General features: G+C 38.7%; 1 protein-coding gene across 1 annotated transcript in view; it reads right to left on the bottom strand.

The window, feature by feature from the left end:
* Positions 1 to 19,444, bottom strand: part of LOC133523515 (uncharacterized) — a 38,005-nt gene that overhangs the window by 5,743 nt on the left and 12,818 nt on the right. Inside the window, exons 3-5 of the mRNA XM_061859159.1 lie at positions 14,372 to 14,503; positions 4,200 to 4,428; positions 2,948 to 3,094 (exon numbers count right to left, since the gene is read on the bottom strand). Coding sequence (XP_061715143.1) covers positions 2,948 to 3,094; positions 4,200 to 4,428; positions 14,372 to 14,503 — 508 coding nt within the window. The remainder of the gene's footprint in view (positions 1 to 2,947; positions 3,095 to 4,199; positions 4,429 to 14,371; positions 14,504 to 19,444) is intronic.

Genomic DNA, 19,444 nt, shown 5'->3' with positions numbered 1-19,444 from the left:
CTTGCACTTATTAGACTTAAATCGACTGGGATATAAGCCGTGATTAGGTACCTTTAAATTGTTTTTGAGCTCCTGGTATTACGAGTATATACCAAGATTGGGAAGAGAAGCCATTGAAATTAATAAAAACAGAAATGTCACTCGTGAAGATGGGTTTTCATTGTCAAATGTGTGGAATCCTGTGATTTGTTTGTGTAAAAAACCATTGATATCCGAATCAAACACGCGTAGTGACACTGTGAGTGTGGTGTGCTTATAGATAGACTAACAAGTATGGACGCCACCACTCACCAGTTGTAACCTTGAAAGCGAACGCAGGCGACGCGCACGAAGCTCGGTCTACACAACTTTTGTCACCCACCCATTACCAGTTACACATCTCCAGTTACCCGCGAACAAGATGCATGTAACTGCGTCGAAATATCGGGAGCTCAAAAACAATATAAAAGTTAATCACGATTTATATCCCGGTCTATTTACGAGTAAGTCTAGTGAAACTGTCTCATTCAAAACTGTTATAACACTTATTAACATGCGCTTTGTATACTTAATTCGAAATTTTAGTAAAATTATTTTTTAAATCGGAAAGTTTTAAATACAAATTTGCCTAGCACATTATTTGTTCATACTTGGGTGGCATCTAATGCAAGCTATTAGCAACAAAACACATGGAAACTTTCATGCATTTATGGCGTTCACATCCTGACACGGCGATATACCACAGTACCTATATAAGCATAGTGATGTCAATTATCCCGCGCGCCGTCGCGTCTTTAAGTTCAGTCTGGGGGGCGTACTTTGGAGTTCCAAATGGCTGAAGACCGTCTGGACGCCCTAGGTACCGCTGGAGAGACGAATTGCAATAAAGACCTTAGACAACTCGGTACTAAAATGTAGTAATACTTATTTGTTTTACAAGGCGGCAAAGTTGTTGTTTAACCGCTCGTGCCAATATTGATACTCGAGCAAGCGAAAGATTCCAAATTCGAAAAATGGAATCTTGAGCATTGCAATTCGAACCCAGGACCTCCTGCTTCGTAGGCAGGGTCACTATCGACTATATCTATATTTTATTAAAATATACCTAATAGTTTTTGAGTAAAATGGTTGTGATATACGCACAGATGGACGGACGGACAAGACAAAACTGTCATCATCATCATTTGCCATTTTGGCTACGGAACCCTAAAAAGCACCTATAACTTTGCTTACCAAAGCCGTTGCTAACTAAAACCATTTCGTTTGGCTTTTTAAGCGCTTCATAATACGGGTAAGCTGATAGCCGTTCCTAAGCGCTAACCTTATTAAGCGGTATCGATTTTAAATTTTAACGCTTATGCCATTTTCAACTTAATTTTTAATAAAATAAAATCAAATATTGTTTAGTTATCTTTAAAGTGAAGGACTAGGTGTCTAGCGCGTTGACAGCACAGATGTCTTATTTTTTTGCGGCGGTTTCATTTTCGCGGTATTTCTGAAAGGAAAACCCCTTCCTAGAGCTAAGTCAAATGAACGGGTAAGCAATTCAAAGGGAAATCGATAAATGACTAAGTCATTTTTCTGGGAAGGAGGGAAGGGACGGGTCCATGGTGTGAGGTGTGCAAAAACATATCGTATTTATAACTAAGTACTTGTTGTGCTTTGTGCTAGGTATAAATCTGCAGATCTACATGTCGGAGATACTGTGTTTAAAGGGGTGGCCAAATTTAAATACCTAGGCTGTACGATCAACGACAACAATACCCGTGACGAAGAAATTGACATTCGTATTCAGAATGCCTTACGGTGCGGTGCAGCTCTGCACAAAGTCTTGGTGTCCAGGCTTCTCAGCAGAAAAACTAAGATCCGAATTTACAAGACCGTAATACGGCCTATCTTAACGTACGGTTGTGAGGCCTGGACAGTTGGACACTAACTTTGAAGGAGGAAAGCAAGCTTCTGGTGGCTGAGAGGAAGATTCTTCGCAAAATCCTCGGCCCAACGCAGCGACCCGATGGTAGCTGGAGAATCCGCAAAAACGTCGAAGTCGAACAGATAGTAGCTGAGCTAAATATCATGGGTGTTACATAGGCGCAAAGGCTGCGGTGGCTCGGTCATCTAGAGCGAATGGGAGCCGATCGGGCGGTGAAAAGAGCGTTAACCTGAGAGAAAACCGACAGCACGCCGCCCGGCCGGTCGACCTAGGTATCGATGGGCGGATGTGGTGGACACGGATCTGCGCGAGCTCCAGGTTGAAGACTGGTGAGAAACTGCACAGGACCGGGATCAGTGGCGAGCAGTCGTGTTGGAGGCCAAGACACACTTTGGGTCGCTGCGCCAGAGGAGTAAGTAAGTAAGTACTTGTTGTGAAATTTGTCTCTTTCGGCAGATCGCGGTGTCACCGAGTGAATTGCTTACCTACATTTCATAAAGCCCTGGTTAATGAAGTGGAGGGTAGGAGAAGAGTCCATGCAGATATTATACTATTCATTATTACAAGACAATAAAATGCTAGTAGGTCATTAGTATCATTGTACAGTCACGTCTGAAAATATCGATACAAAAAATTGCCAAAAATATGTATACACGACCTTATTGCCCATAAATTAAGTTAGTGTATACATGTTTTTGGCACTTTGTCCATATCAATAGTTTCAGACTTGACTGTATCAAAGGTTCGAATAGCTTGTGTTACAGGATTGTGAAAGAAAGGGCCTACCACCAACATCGAAAAATCGAAAAAATTATTGCTCTCGCATATTCGAGCAACAGAAATGTAGATAACGATGTTCGATTTTTCGATGTTGGTGGTAGGCTCTCTGCAATAAGGACTTTATATGTAGATTGAGTAAGGATACGATATGTGCAGTCGAATTTCATTTAAACTTTCAAGTTAGACAACTTTCACCAAGTCACCACGGTGTGGACTCAATCATGTGGCATAGACTTAAATGAAATGGCGAGGTACCTGACGGCGGACTGTGGCGGTTCGTCGACGGACAGCGCGTAGCGGCGCAGCGGACGGCGCAACGCCGAGATCGGCACGGCGCGCGCGCCGCCGCCGCGCAAGTCCGGCGCCGAACCAAACCGGGTTCGGCTCTTTTTCTCAGCGGTTCTGTGCCACATACACTCTACCTACTATGACGGGTTTTATGCTCTACGTGGTACGGAGCAGGAAAGGAACAAAGATCTGTATGTATTACCAGCATTGACGTACCATCCCCTAAAATGTTTAAGCTCAGAGAGTGAGCTTTCTTGAATCTCAAAATATTTAGATACTGGCTTCGCTTATTCTATCTATTCCATAATTTTAAAACTTAAACGAGTAATTAATCGAGTACACTTACGATTATTATTTGGACTGAATGTTTGAACGTGACGTTCCTGGTCACAAGCAGACTGGCGAGACATTGTATCAACATAGGGTATCTTTGGTCACTTAAACTTGATTATTCACTTATTTGTTCAATATTCACGATATCCAATGTGGTATGTGGATGGATGTTTTTTCACGTGTACATTTGCTTATCACTGGATTACACGAAGAAGAAATCCCCTGTCCCTCATTCTATTTGAAATTTCGATATTTTCTGATTTCTTTTGCTCCCCTTACCTTACCTTTTGCTCTACACTACCTTACCTCTAGCACTACAATTCTACAATTCTTTGCCAGTCTGCCGTGACCACTTGGTCACGTCACGTAACGTTCGAAACGTCAGGCCAACTAAACACTTGATTATGTCCCGCTTAAGTTTTAAAATTATCTATTTAGCTATCTAAGCCACTTAAAAACATATCAATATTACGAAAATAGTGGAATACATTGAGATCGTTGGACAGGCATGAGCTTACTGCTGGCTTCAATACGAATGAGCAACAAAAATTTGGGTATCGTCATGATTAAGGACTGTAGCAAATTTGCTTTGTAGGGTTATGTACAAATTGCGCAGTTCGTTGGTGTACATTTTTTTTGGAATCTGCGTGTTTTTGTAATATGACACATTTAAACCTTGTGATGCTATATTATTTTTGCAAAATTTTACTATGCATGTTCTACGCAATTCATACATATCCGTTGAGAAAGAAGCGAATACCTTAATTTGATGAGTAATTCCCATTTTATCGGATAGAACTGAAAAGCTTAATTAAAATCAGTAGAATAAACTTGTTCTATAGAAGTAATGAGTACCTCGGTAAGTATGATCAACACGTGAATGTACCTAGTGGAATGCGGCGGGCGATGCCTGAAGACCGGTGCGAGCGGCAGCGAGTGCGGCAGCGGCAGCACGTGCGGCAGGCGGTAGACGCCGAGCTGGTCAAGGCGCGCGGGCGCGCACGGGCCTCGGCGCGGCACGGGCCGCGGCAGCGCCTGAGGCCGCGCCGGTGTCACCTTCGCTGCGCTGTCGCGCGCCTCAAACGTCATCACGCACGCTGCCACCACTATGAAGCCTGCCAACAATGTCAGTAAGTTGCATTTATTACAGTGTATTGTAGGTATGGGGTATTGTCACATAGCGCCATCTAGTGGTGTTAGCGTAACTTCGTTGTTTCTTTTTATTTCTCTTAGTGTTTTTTTTTTTAGAAATATGAAACATGATTTAATTTAATTAGTTTAGTTACAAATATAAATAGTTGTATTTCAGCATTTTTTTCTGGATATTGTGTCGTTAGGTAATGAAACCTACATGTTTTAAAAGGTAGCACAATTTGACTGACAACACACAGTTCTGGCTGAAAAGAGCACTAAATTTGAAATGTAGGGAAAAAAAGAAGGAGAAGAAAAGACGGGATTGGTTAGTGTCAGAATACTGATTGGTTACAAAATTATGATTAAAATAGATATTTATAAAACTCAGCGTGGAAATTTATTGTCGCCATACGAGTATATAGTTCCGGAGATTCAGATTTTGGTTTCTGGATTTTAATAGGTCGAGGCAAATGTTGCTTTCCTTTGCCAAGTTGCTGAGGAAAGAGGAGCGTGCCCTTGAGCGTGGCAGGTTGATGTAAGAGACGGGTCTTCTCTTCGTCCGGTTTGGGACGCCTTCACGGCCATTGTTACCAGTTCCAACCCAAATGCTAATTTTGACTGCAGCAGACTTTTTCTGTCGTCTGACTTGTTCGTCAGGCGGAATGCAGAGGAGTTAATTCGGAGGAATAAACATCGTCTGTGGCAGCAGGTATGTGTTGGCCCTTTGAAAACCTTTGAAAACCTTAGGAAATCCTTTTGAAACCCTTAGAAAACCCTTAGGTAGCCCTTAAGAAGCTCATAGTTTACTTGTAGAACAAGTTTTGTCATTGTCATAGATCGGTAACCTTTTGCTTTTGTCACATTTATAATGAATAATTTTAATATCATAATCAAGGTTTACTGAGGTCTGATGGACAGTGTTGCTTGCCAAATTTAATGCTTAGGTGTAACTTTTCATATAATAATTACCAGAATAAAATTTAATTAAACAACTAGTTTGTTGGTGATTTATCCTATAGTGTAAGAATACAGATATGAATGAACCAACAGCTCTACCGTTAGCAGTCTGAGCTAGAAGTTGAATTTTTAGGGTATGTAGGAGTTTTGAAAGAAGAAATAAAACAACTATCAAGTGAACTCTTGTGTTTTCTTTCCTTTACTACATCCCTAGGTATTATGTAACCAGCCGGGTACATTTCATAGATTTACAGGTTACATAATTGGCGCCCACATGGAATCTGTATTTTACAATTCAATTTATAAGGATAAACCATCAATTTTGAGTATTAAAGTGGCAAACAAGACATTTTTCAAAGTATCTACTATATTCTATAGTTGTAGACAGGGCCAACACAGTAGTATTTGAGTATATTTATAAATAGAACCAATTGTTGCCAATCAATGTTTTTATTTCTTTATGTGTAATTGTTGAAGTGATTCTAAAATATTCTGATCAGTAAAACGGTTCACCTTGTATGGTAGGCAATATAAAATACTAAACATAATTTGTGTGTGTATGTGTATATGTATTTTATTACAGTGTAAGTTGCATTTATTACATTTACAACAGGTAGTGGCACGCGCGATTTTAGTTAACAATAGACAAAGGATAAGCCGTTAGGGGCCAGCTACAATCTAACTATACAGTCAGAGCCACCATTTTATTGGTTAATGTGATACAATCATAGATATTTTCATTTACTCATTCGTGCCAGTTCATGTGAATCGACCTGTATCAGCATGCCTAAGATAGAATAGGTGAAAAGGGCATACCGAGTCAGCATAATATTGAACAGAAAGAATAAGGCAATAGCTGCATCTCTCTCACATTATAAGCGCGCTCGCACAGTGCCCCGCTCGGAGCCGCTACATATGATGTTACGGATACGGAAGTATGTTTATGTTTTGACGGTGCAAAAAACATATGTTTTATTGTTTACTTTTTCTGTAACTATTAATATTTTTTGTAGTTATTGTTTCTATAAAATAAGTACTACGAAACCTAGCGTCCGCAAGTCTTGGGGAAAACGTCAATTCACACACATGTTATAAAACTATTCCAAAACTTAAAACTACTCAACGATTTTCATACGACGTTCATCTATCAATAGAGTGATTCTTGAGGAAGGTTTAGGTATATAACTTGTTAAGGTTTTGTGTAAATTGGTCGAAATATAACGATGTTGTCGGAAAAAATCACGCTGGCTAGGAGCTTTTTTAATTGAAAATGCTGCCTAATCCGTTTGAACACAATGTATGGTGGGGTTGTCTCTCATTCATAGGTCTACAAAAAAGTCCGCGATGTTAAATGCAGGTAGACATTTAACATTTAAGGATAACTTACTATACCATTCTTAACTTCTAGAAAAAGGTCACGTAATATGCAAAAGCATAGGCATTTACAAAAGCTATTCACATGGATACATTATTAATAATTATCAAATGAAATACGTTAGTTACATTAAGCATTTCATACAGATTACAATGGTCCCTTACAAAAATGCATATTTCAGGAGAAATCGTATATTAAAGTTCCATTTCGAGCCATATAACTTGCACGAAATGTTAAAGATGCTATCCGCAGTTAGTTCTCATTTTTACCACCTTATGCGCTGGGATCGCTTTAATCACCCCCACCATGCACTTCGTTAGTTATTGCGTCATTAGGGTTCCGTACCAAAAAGGTACAAAAGGAACCTTTATGGTGCGACTCTGTCCGCCCGTCCGTCCGTCCGTCTGTCTGTCTGTCTGTCTGTCACATCGCTAAATATCTTGAGAAACACTTAAGCTATCGATTTGAAATTTGGAATAGTTATGAACAACGCTAACCCAGACACATGGAAAGTATTTTTTAAATTAATTATTGGAAATTCCCAATATGAAGAGGGGGCAGAATTTCAAAGTCTATTTTTTCTTTTTTTTTTTCACACAGAAATAATATATATGAAGGAACATGTAAAAAAAAAACCGTTCCTTCCCCCTTATCTCCGAAATTTGACGACAAAAAATTATGAAATTTTTACATAATATTAACATTACTATAAATTTTACAGGAAAAAAATTTAATTAGACCTTATCTTGGATTTTTTTCTGATTAACAAAAAACTTTTCCGAATTTAAAAATAATTAATAGAATCAGGCGTTACTTTGCGGAAATCCATGCTAATTAAAGCAAGAAATATTACTTTGCTAATCCGCGAGAAAATAACGTGTTAGTCAATCAGTGCTAACCCGTTATACTTACTTGCGTATTTTTACATGCAATTAATGTTCCCACCCTCCCACCGCAAAAATAAATACGCAAATAAATATAACAACCCACCACCAAAAATACAAAACTCGACACGTGCTTCGCCTCTCTACGAGGCATCCTCAGGAGATGCTGGAGATGTTGACGGTCTGACACCCGACAACTGACTGAGCTGTCTAGAACGGTCGGCCGTATTAGACCGTATTAGAAAATGGCGTGGGGGATACACAATGGGTCGGGCAGAGTGAGCCGACCAACGTATATCACATACGAAGAAGGGTCTCCAAAAACTATTTTTTGATAGAGTTAATATTTTCAGAAATAATCGCTCCTAAAGAAAAAGTATATGTGTCTCCCCCCTTTAAACTTTGAACAATGAGTCTAAAAATATGAGAGAAGCCGTGAAACAAAAGAAGAATAAATACTTTCAATGAAAACTATAGCGAACATAATCGTTCCAGCCATTTTTGAGTTATTTCAAAAAAATCTTCTCTTAGTAAAAAGACGTACAAAGCACTGCGAAGGTACTCCCTTAGTCCCTTATGCTTGTAATGCCCCCCTTTGGCCTGTTCTACGCTCGTGTTGTACGGTCGTAGCGCTACGCCGTAGCCGATAACATAGGTTTCCCGGTACGTAAAGGAAATGCTTCGTAGAGGCAAAATGACAACGTGTAGTGACTAACGCTGAATGGGTTAAATGGCTTAAAGCATAAAATGCAGCTAAGTAAATATCTTTATTTCATTTGAGTTTTACATTAACATCTTGTATAGTTTTCGACCTATGCGTCTCTAAAAAAGGTGATCCACTTGCCACAACGACCCTATGCTTCGACCTAGTTTTATTTGGTCTTAGCCACTCGAAACCTACGTACGTATCCTCCCTACTTCCACCGTACGATGACCTAGTTACAAAAATAACAACACAATACAAGTGACGAGCATCTTTGCAAACAATACCTAAGATTTTACTAGTGTTTCCATTGTCTGATTCATACTCTGTAAACATGTCATATAAATGTATATATTGCATAGGTATGTACGGTCACGTCTGAAAATATCAATGCGGAAAAAGTGCCAAAAATATGTATACACGACTTTATTGCCCATATATTACGGTACTACCACATATTTAAGTGAACTAACTTTTTCAAACACAATATTAAACGTGTTTCATCCAGTAACGTAACGTTTCTATTTATCACTTCTACGAATTCAGTGAACACAGGTGTGCTTTCGGAATTTGCGATAGAAATTTTACGTCACCTATAATCATTTAGTATACTCGTAATACGACTCATACGAGCTACGGCGCAGCAATCTTAGTCAAGCTACGGTTATAGTGAGGGTTAGCGCATTCACTCGGCCCGATTCGATACGATAACGATAAGTTCAGGCCGCGTAGCCAACGTTACAATCGTTCACGCTCCGTAGCGTATCGTAGCTATCTCTCTCTGTCACTCTTCCATATTAGTGCGACTGTGACAGTTGCGTTTCGTTCGCCACGGAGCGTGAACGATAGGCACGTTGGCTATGCGGGCTGGTTTATATAAGTTCTCATTTAGATATCGTTTGTACGTTGTATAATTGACGGAAGCAGCTCGATTCGGGCAACTAATGTCACTTTCGGTCCGATTCGAAGAATTATTGAAGAATGATGAAAAGATCGATAACTAAACGATATGTCAAAATTGACGTTTATTTAAATTCCGCTGTGATCCCAATAAGATCTATCTACGATATTTCTAACGTCAAAGTGACATTGGTTGCCCGAATTGAGCTGCTTCTGTTAATTATACGACACACAAACGATATCTAAATTATAAGTTGATAACTTATCTAAACCAGAACTTATCGTTATCGATTTCATTCTTCGAATCGGGCCGTTTCACGTTAGAAATATCGTAGATAGATCTTATTGGGATTACAGCGGAATCGGAATAAACGTCAAGTTTGACATGTCGTTTAGTTATCGATCTTTTAAAGATCTTTCCAAGGTCTTAAAACGTGTCTTAATCATTCATCGTATCGGGCCGAGCAACCCGCCAGGCGGGCGCTCAGTCCGTAGTCGCTTTTCGCTACATACGCATTTTCCCATGTTATCAGCTACGCTCGTAGCGCGTAGCACGCGCTGCCACTGAATGTGTTAAGTAACGAAATAGAAAGACGCATACATTCAAATGTAAATTGCATAGAAATGGGTAAGGGCGAGTAAATACTGAGTATTTATTCAAAGCACCCGATAAATACACGTATTTACTCATTTAGGTGAGTAAAACGATTGCTAATTAAATATTTAAAAAAAAGTAAGATTTAAGAACTAAATTGTTTTTTTATTGAAGAGTGTTAACGTATATTTACATAATAAAAAGCATATAGGACGCTTAGTTTTTGAAAAAAAGACTAATAATCAATGAGAGGTGTTTAGTTAACAATTTTGTATTGAATAAGAAGGTATTTACTTTAAAAATACTTAAGTTCTATCGATCTTTTAGATAACTTCATTTTGAGTATACATCCAGTAGCGGCTTACAAAATATACCAATATTTCAAATTGATATGCCCCTTTCCGCACTCTAAATAGTTTATACCTACCAATTTGGGTATACACGAGTAAATCCCGCTAAATTGGGTAAATACTCAGTATTAACTAGTATTTACTCGTGACTATTTACTTACTACCCATCTCAAAAAATGCATAATTAGTCAAAAATTTTGGCGTGTTCACATTCTATGAGTATGATACTTGTTTAAGTTAAGTGGTGCGAGCATAGAAAGGGGATAGTATAGAACGACTGTCAAACTTCAAAAGTGTGTGCGTAAATTGTCTATGTGCGAACAAAAATAGTGGTGTCATGTTACAACATATTAATAATCTATCGATGTTTAACTGCTTTATACTACTTTTTCAAATTTGCTGTTTTTATAAAAAAATGTTATAGGTATGAGTATTATTACTACTAGTAGACCCTACTAGCGCCTACAGTACCTTAAATTTTCTTTTACAGCAGACGCATAGTAAATAATGGTCAAATATATACCCGTGTGTGTATATAAGGTGCTAACGAATTAGTCACGGATATTTTAAGAGATAATACATTACATTAAAACAATTAACTTTTAACTGTAATTATGGAACCTTTGTATATCATTTTTTTGTTTTCATTTACCGAACAAAAAAAGATATTATAATTATTTTGTAAAATAATCACCCTATTATGTACCTGTCAAGATGTTTAACATTGTCTGTCATGTCACGTCAAAAGTTGTTTTCCTTCAATGTCATTATGATTCGGCGGGAAAACTGTAGGTTATTAAATACTAGCGTCTGCTCACGGCTCTGCCCGCGTGGAAAAAAAAACTGTCCCATGCGAACAAGTAGTGTGAAAAAAGTAGTATGCTATTCCATACTAATAACCTATCTCTGTGCCTAATTTCATCCTGATGTAACAAACATCCATCTACCCATAAAAACTTTCCCATTGAATAATAATTAGGTTAGATATTTAACGAATGCTAACCTACCTAATTAACTAGTCTAAGTAATTTAAAAAGCAAGCACGGACATAAGAAAACTTTTATTAACATAAACTGTTTATAAAAATTGTTGAAAATGGTGACCATGGTTTTCAATGCACAATAGTGCTCGCTTTCGGATATTTTCATTAACACGCATTAAGATCTCTCTTTCCCTTTTCATAACCTCAAAGGCGTCGGTAATCCGTGTTTGTAATTCTTCTGATGTTCTGATTGTGTGCCCGTCGTTTCCATAAACCAAGTCTTTGGCTCGTCCCCATACGTGGAAATCAAGCGGTGTTAAATCTGGTGAGCGGGCTGGCCAGTTCACTGCACCTGCTTGAACCCCACCCCGGCCAATCCATCGTAATTGGAATCGCTCCGTTAAATACCTTCTTACGTTACGATCGTAATGGGCTGGGGCACCATCATGTTGAAAGTACATTCTCCTACGGAGATCGACTGGTACTTCGTCTAGCAATTCTGGTAGGGTTTCTTGTAGGAATTGAAGATACGTCCTACCATTGAGGCGGTTGAGAAAAACAGGGCCCAACAAATAATCGCCAAGTAATCCTGCCCACACGTTAACGCTGAAGCGAGTCTGAAAGTGGTCAGGACGTGCTAAATGGGGATTCTGTTCCGACCAAAAGTGTGCATTGTGAATATTAAATAATCCTACCCTCGCAAATGTACATTCGTCGGTCCACAGTATGTTACGTCTTGCGTTTCTAATAAGCCACTGACTGAAAAATACACGTGGTTCATAATCCTGTAGTTGCAGTTCTTGAACACGTGTGAAATGGTAAGGATGCCTTCCCTCACGTTTTAGAATTTTCCATACGTAGACGTCACTGACATTAAATACATTCGCTGCGTCCCGGGTACTGCTCATGGGATGGCGGTCAAAAAAATCCAAAATTGCTACTTCTAGACGAACTGGGTACCTAGGCCTACCGGCTTCACCTATTGGCATGAGGTTTCCGGCATGAAATCTTTGATGTGCCCGGTAGATAGTCTGAGGATTCACAATCGTATTGTATCTTTGTGCATAAAGTCTTGAAGCTCCCGCCGCACTGTAGTTTGAGTCGCGATAACATGTTACCATGTTTAAGTACTCGTTAAGTGTGTAGCGGTAAGGCATAATGGTAAATTAATTAAATTTCTTTGCAACCGACACAATCAGACAGCAAATTGCATGACACTGACATCCAAGTATTTTATTTATCAACTTTAAGAGGCCACTTGAATGATAGTTTAAAGAGGTTCTAGAATGTCTAAAGAGGTCTCATTTAATTATCTTATTAACAGGGTGTTTTAACGTAGCAAATTTGTTTCCTAGTTTTCTCCAAAAAAACATAACATAACCAATGCTGTTTCATACTTAAATGTACTCCGAGAACCGAGTACTATCAGCTGTAAAAATATCCGTGACTAATTTGTTAGCACCTTGTATATATATATTATTTTACAGTAAATGTGGAGCTACTTTACCGCACTAACTATGTCGTAAATTTAGAGGGCCATATGTATTGTAAAACGTTCTACGATACATTTGCGAATAGGTAATTCGCAACTCGTGTCGCCTTTAAATCGTATCGCCACTCATTGCGATTTTTTTATTTTTCGCACCTGGTTTGGTGTTCTGGGACGTTTAGTAACTAAAATACTCGCTACTTGACTAAATTACTAACGTAGTCCGAACAAGCATTAAGGAACGCGGCCCTGTCGGTAAATCAGGTAACTCGCGTTGATAAAGCAGGTTTCTGTCGTATGCAGGTGTGAGTGGTGTAACATGTGCAATGTCGTTAACACAAACGCATGCTTAGTGTTAACAGTAGGCGCAAAGAGTTAACTTACCAAAGAAAAATTGAATTTCGCTCCTTTTCCCACTGACAAACTTGTCAGTGGGAAAAGGACCAGACAGCGTATACGTACCCAACCCAACTGGGTTGGGTATGTATACGCTGTCTTGTGTTTCCTTGTATTGGCGGCAAAGCCGTGGAGTAGTGGTTATAATGTAAGTACTGTGTTGGAAAGTGAAGTTTAAATTTATCGCTAGACATGTGCACCTTCAAAAAAGGTAATATAAGAATCTTTATTATTTTAAGTCGGTTATAAAGGTTAATATCTTAATAATGTCTTGTGCACAACTAATTCCATACCTACAAATATACCGACAAGTTATCGATACAGTCATATGAACATTTTGTCAAGCCCTAGCGTAATGTAACAGTTTAGGTTTTTACACAAAATATTCTAAATTATTGACTAATATGATGAAATGTTAACACACAATTGAAGAAAAACTTGTAATGAACTGTATAAATTGGCTTTTTACACTTTTTATGCTGTTAATTTGATAAAATATCGTTACGAAAATTTCGCTAGGAATACCATAATTACCTGTGAAATGAGTATTTTCCTGGGTTATTTGGCCCTGAAACACTACAATCCGGCACACAACATGACACCATCTTCACTAAATTACTTATATAGATTTTTCTTTTTGATTCTCTTATATTTTTCACGTCAAAAAATACGGCCTTGATCTTGCAAAAATATGATCTTGGCCGACTCGGCCGACTTCGAACTCAAAAATGGTTACGTTTTGTCATATGTAGTCTGCCTCTTTCGCACTCATGGCTTGTTCATATACGTGATGGCTTCCCTTTCGCACACTTCATCTGTCTGTCAAGCGAAGCGTTTGACATGTCTCTGGGTGCGAGAGAGACAACCTGTCGCTCGAGCGGGCTTGTCAGTAATGAAATCGCATTTCATATATCATCCCATTTTAAATAAACTTAAAGTTTTAAATAATATAGGTAAAGTATAGATTGTTAAGTAATTAGCTGTCATGTATCAGCAAACTTTTTTTTAATATGATATCTTTTCATTAATAAAAATAAATAAATTAGGTTTGGGCTCAGCGTACGAGAGATTGTTGAGATGGAAGCCCCTCACCTCGCCCTTGACTAAAATGGTGGTATTGCCGCGCAATCACCGCGGCGCACGTCTGAAAATATCGGTACGATAAATGTGCCAAAAATATGTATACACTACCTTAATATATGGGCAATAAAGTCGTGTATACATATTTTTGCCACTTTTTTCGTATCGATATTTTCAGACGTGACCGTACGTACCCTGTGACATGATACTGACCTCCGAAGCCCATGACGATGGGCCCGGCGTACGAGAGGTTGTTGAGGTGGAAGCCCCTCGCCTCGTCCTTGACGGAGATGGTGGCGTTCCCTCGCACCTCCTGGTCCACGGACAGTGTGTCAGCGTAGTATCCTGTAACAAATAATATCCATGCTTATTTCATTATGTTCATAATCGCTTCTTGCACAATTCAGAAAAATCATTCAGATTGTAAATAGTGATGACTCGCAATACATCTTGTTAAAATTGTAACAAAATCATTATTTATAATATGCATTCCATACCAGTGCTGCCATCTGTTAGTGCTAAGTAAAAACTTGTTACTCGATAACGGTGTATTTCGGATGAAATAAAAATTAGTCTGCTTGCAACTGTCAACACGAGTTTTATTAGGTTATGTGTCCCAGTGCATTTTTTCACTAAAAGTAACGTAAAAGCGATCAGATTAGTCCAGAATTATTGTTCAGTTGTGCAGTGTTAATTTTGTTAAAATATGGCTTCAAATTTTATCGCGAATGTGCCAAAGTTGAAGGGCCGTGAAAACTACGATGAGTGGGCGTTTGCGGCTGAGAACTTGCTTGTCTTGGAAGGAATGACTGATGTCATTCTAAGCAAAAAAGCGGACGAGGAGAATAAACCGACTACGGCAGCGGCGGCTGCGGCGGCTGAGACGTTGGATGCAAAAGCCAGAGCGAAGCTAGTTTTAACAATAGACCCGACCTTGTACGTCCATATTAAAAGTACGAAGACCACAAAGGAATTATGGGACAAGTTAAGATCAATGTTTGATGATCGAGGTTTTTCCAGAAAAATTACCCTTCTTCGTAATTTAATATCAATTAGGCTGGAGAATTGTGATTCAATGACGTCATACGTAACTCAGGTTGTTGAAACATCCCAGCGGTTGAGAGGTACGGGATTTGACATAAACGAACAATGGATTGGATCGTTACTGTTGGCAGGATTGCCGGACAAGTTTTCGCCAATGATAATGGCGATCGAGCACTCGGGAATTCCTATTGACGCAGATGTTATTAAGTCGAAACTGCTCGATATGGAATCGAGTGAACCGCAGTCTAGCGGAGCGTTTGCCGTAAAAGGTTTTCAGAAGCAGAAACCTGGCAACACTAAAAATGAGTCTATGGCTAGAAATGTCAATGTCAAGTCGTCGAACAAGAAAAATATAACCTGTTACTCATGTCATCAGCCGGGCCACTACAGAAATCAATGTAAAATGATCGACAAAACTGAAAAACGAAAGCAATCAAACGCATTTAGTGCAGTATTTTTGAGTGCAAAATTCAGCGCGTCAGATTTCTACGTGGATTCGGGAGCGAGTTGTAATATGAGTCCGAATAAAGAATGGTTGACAAATGTGTCAAACAATCCTCGAGTCAATGAGATCGTGGTTGCCGACAAAACCGTAATACCAGTCGAATGCAGTGGTGATTTGTGCATCACCACAGAAGCTGAGGGTTTTGAATACGAGATTCCAGTCAAGGACGTATTGTATATACCGTGTTTGGCAACAAACTTATTGTCAGTGAGCGAGCTCTTGCGCAAGGGCAATACGGTTTCATTCGAGAAAAACGGATGTCGCATCTTCAACAAAGATAATGTGTTGGTGGCTACAGCGGACTTAGTCGAAGGTGTATATAAGCTGAATGTTCTTAAATCGAACAGCTGTTTTTTGTCTTCAACGACGGCAAGAATTTGGCATCGCAGATATGGTCATATTAATAGTGACGACCTTAAAAAAATGAATGAAGGTGCAGTTACAGGAATGTCAGTGAACGACAAGATAAATATTACCAAAGAAAACTGTGTGGTATGCTGTGAGGCTAAGCAAGCTCGGCTACCGTTTTCTCACATTGGTACCAGAAGCACAGAGGTTCTTCAGAGAGTACATATAGACCTATGTGGGCCTATGGAAGCAAAATCTATAGGAGGCTCAAAATATTTTATGCTTTTCTACGTGGATTCGGGAGCGAGTTGTAATATGAGTCCGAATAAAGAATGGTTGACAAATGTGTCAAACAATCCTCGAGTCAATGAGATCGTGGTTGCCGACAAAACCGTAATACCAGTCGAATGCAGTGGTGATTTGTGCATCACCACAGAAGCTGAGGGTTTTGAATACGAGATTCCAGTCAAGGACGTATTGTATATACCGTGTTTGGCAACAAACTTATTGTCAGTGAGCGAGCTCTTGCGCAAGGGCAATACGGTTTCATTCGAGAAAAACGGATGTCGCATCTTCAACAAAGATAATGTGTTGGTGGCTACAGCGGACTTAGTCGAAGGTGTATATAAGCTGAATGTTCTTAAATCGAACAGCTGTTTTTTGTCTTCAACGACGGCAAGAATTTGGCATCGCAGATATGGTCATATTAATAGTGACGACCTTAAAAAAATGAATGAAGGTGCAGTTACAGGAATGTCAGTGAACGACAAGATAAATATTACCAAAGAAAACTGTGTGGTATGCTGTGAGGCTAAGCAAGCTCGGCTACCGTTTTCTCACATTGGTACCAGAAGCACAGAGGTTCTTCAGAGAGTACATATAGACCTATGTGGGCCTATGGAAGCAAAATCTATAGGAGGCTCAAAATATTTTATGCTTTTAGTAGATGACTATAGTAGGATGACTTTTGTTTATTTCTTGAAAACAAAAGATGAAGCTTTTGAACACTTCAAGCAGTTTAAATTGTTGGTTGAAAACCAAACTTCAAAGAAAATTCGGTCCATAAGGACAGACAATGGATTAGAGTTTTGTAATAAAATCTTTGAAAAATATTTACAAGACTCGGGCATAGTACATCAGAAGAGCAACCCATATACAAGTGAACAGAATGGTCTTGTTGAACGACAGAATCGTTCGATCGCAGAGAAGGCTAAAAGTTTGGTGTTTGATGCAGATTTAGACAAAAAGTTTTGGGCAGAGGCCGTTCATACATCTGTGTATTTGAAAAACAGGTCTATAGCATCAGGTTTGAATAACAAAACACCATATGAGATGTGGACGGGGCAGAAGCCAGATGTAAGTAACCTACGTATCTTCGGAAGTAAAGTTATGGTTCATGTACCTAAAGAGCGTCGTCTAAAGTGGGACAAGAAAGCGAAGCAGTGTATACTTGTTGGCTACGCTGATAATGTCAAAGGCTATAGAGTGTATGATCCTAACAGCAACAATATAATTACAAGTAGGGATGTAATTATAATTGAAGAAGGAATTGAGAAGGAGAACAGCATGCAGATTGATATTTCAGGTCCTGAAAAGAAGGTGGATTCTGTAGAAGAAGAAGTTCAAACTGAAAAGGAGCATTTTGTCCAGACCCAAGATCATGGTGGACAAGAACTGAATTCCTCAGTTGAATCTGATGAGGCAGAGTTTTTTGAGGTTCCAGATGACCATGAGCCTAACGCCAGAGAGGGAAGCGTTTCAGTGACTGAAGAAGCACCAGTTCAAACTACATCCAGTGCCACACCTACCAAAAGAAAAATAAAGAAACCAGAGAGATATGGATTCACAAATATGTGTGTGGAATCAAGTCAAAGCTCAATTGAAGGAGGTATTAGTCTCCAGGAAGCTCTGAATGGCCCTGAATCTTTATTTTGGAAGGAGGCTATGAGGGAAGAATTAAATTCTTTTGAAGAGAACAGTGCGTGGGAATTAGTAGACTATCCTGAGAATAGCACAGTGGTTCAGTGTAAGTGGGTGTTCAAAAAGAAAATAGATTTAGAAAATAAAGTGAGATACCGTGCGCGTTTAGTTGCAAAGGGCTTCACCCAAAAGGAAGGTGTCGACTTCCATGAGACATTTTCTCCAGTGCTTAGATACTCCACATTAAGACTCTTATTTGCTCTTGCTGTAAAACTTGATTTAGATGTAAGTCACTTGGATGTAACTACTGCTTTTTTAAATGGGTTTTTGGATGAGACAGTGTACATGAATCGGCCTGTTACTCCTGACTGCAGTGATAAAATTAATAATAAAGTTTTAAAATTGAAAAGGGCTATCTATGGGCTCAAGCAGTCGTCTAGGGCTTGGTATCAAAGAGTAGAGGAGTACTTGCATAGTCTTGGCTATAAGAAATCTAAATTCGAGCCATGTTTGTTCACTAAGTTTGAAGGTGATACTAAAATTATCATAGCTCTGTTTGTTGATGATTTTTTTGTTTTCTCCAACAGTAAATCAGCTACTAATCAATTAGTACAGGAGCTAAGTGTTAATTTTAAGATCAAAAACTTAGGTCAATTAAAACAATGTTTAGGCATGAGGGTCAAGGTCCAAAATGGTATGATAACAGTAGATCAGGAACAGTATGTAACTGAATTGCTTCATAGATTTAATATGATTGACAGTAAGTTAGCTGAAACTCCTATGGAAGTTAATCTACAATGTGAAAAATCAGGAAATGTATGTAAAGATAAGAAATATCCTTATCAACAATTGTTAGGTAGTTTAATGTATCTGTCAGTTTTGACCCGACCTGATATTTCATATAGTGTGAGTTATTTAAGCCAATTTAATAATTGTCACAGTGAAAATCATTGGAAACATGCTAAAAGGATTTTAAAATACTTACACAAAACAAAAAATTATGGTCTTGTGTATAAAAAGGACAATTCATCGCTCGAATGTTTTGTAGATGCTGACTGGGGGTCAGATGTCAATGACCGACGGTCATATTCTGGGTTTTGTTTTACATTGTCAAATAGTGTAATATCCTATGAATGTAGAAAACAAAGAACTGTGTCACTTTCTAGTACTGAATCGGAATTTGTAGCCATGTCAGAAGCATGTAAAGAAGCTATCTACTTAAAAAATCTTATTACTGAAATATTAGGTAGCTGTGATACTATTGTTTTATATAACGACAATCAGAGTGCACAAAAATTGGCTATAAATCCCATGTTTCATAGGCGGTCAAAACATATTGACATTCGCTGTCATTTTGTCCGAGAGGCTGTGGCAAATAAGTTTGTTAAAATTAAGTATATGCCAACAGCTGAAATGCCAGCAGATGTTTTAACAAAAAGTTTGTGTTCTGTTAAACACCATAAATTTGT

This window comes from Cydia pomonella, chromosome 12, assembly GCF_033807575.1.
Source record: "Cydia pomonella isolate Wapato2018A chromosome 12, ilCydPomo1, whole genome shotgun sequence".
NCBI classification, from domain to species: Eukaryota; Metazoa; Arthropoda; class Insecta; order Lepidoptera; family Tortricidae; genus Cydia; species Cydia pomonella.
Note: the sequence above shows the minus strand (reverse complement) of the source record. Positions and strands in the feature narration are given on the sequence as shown.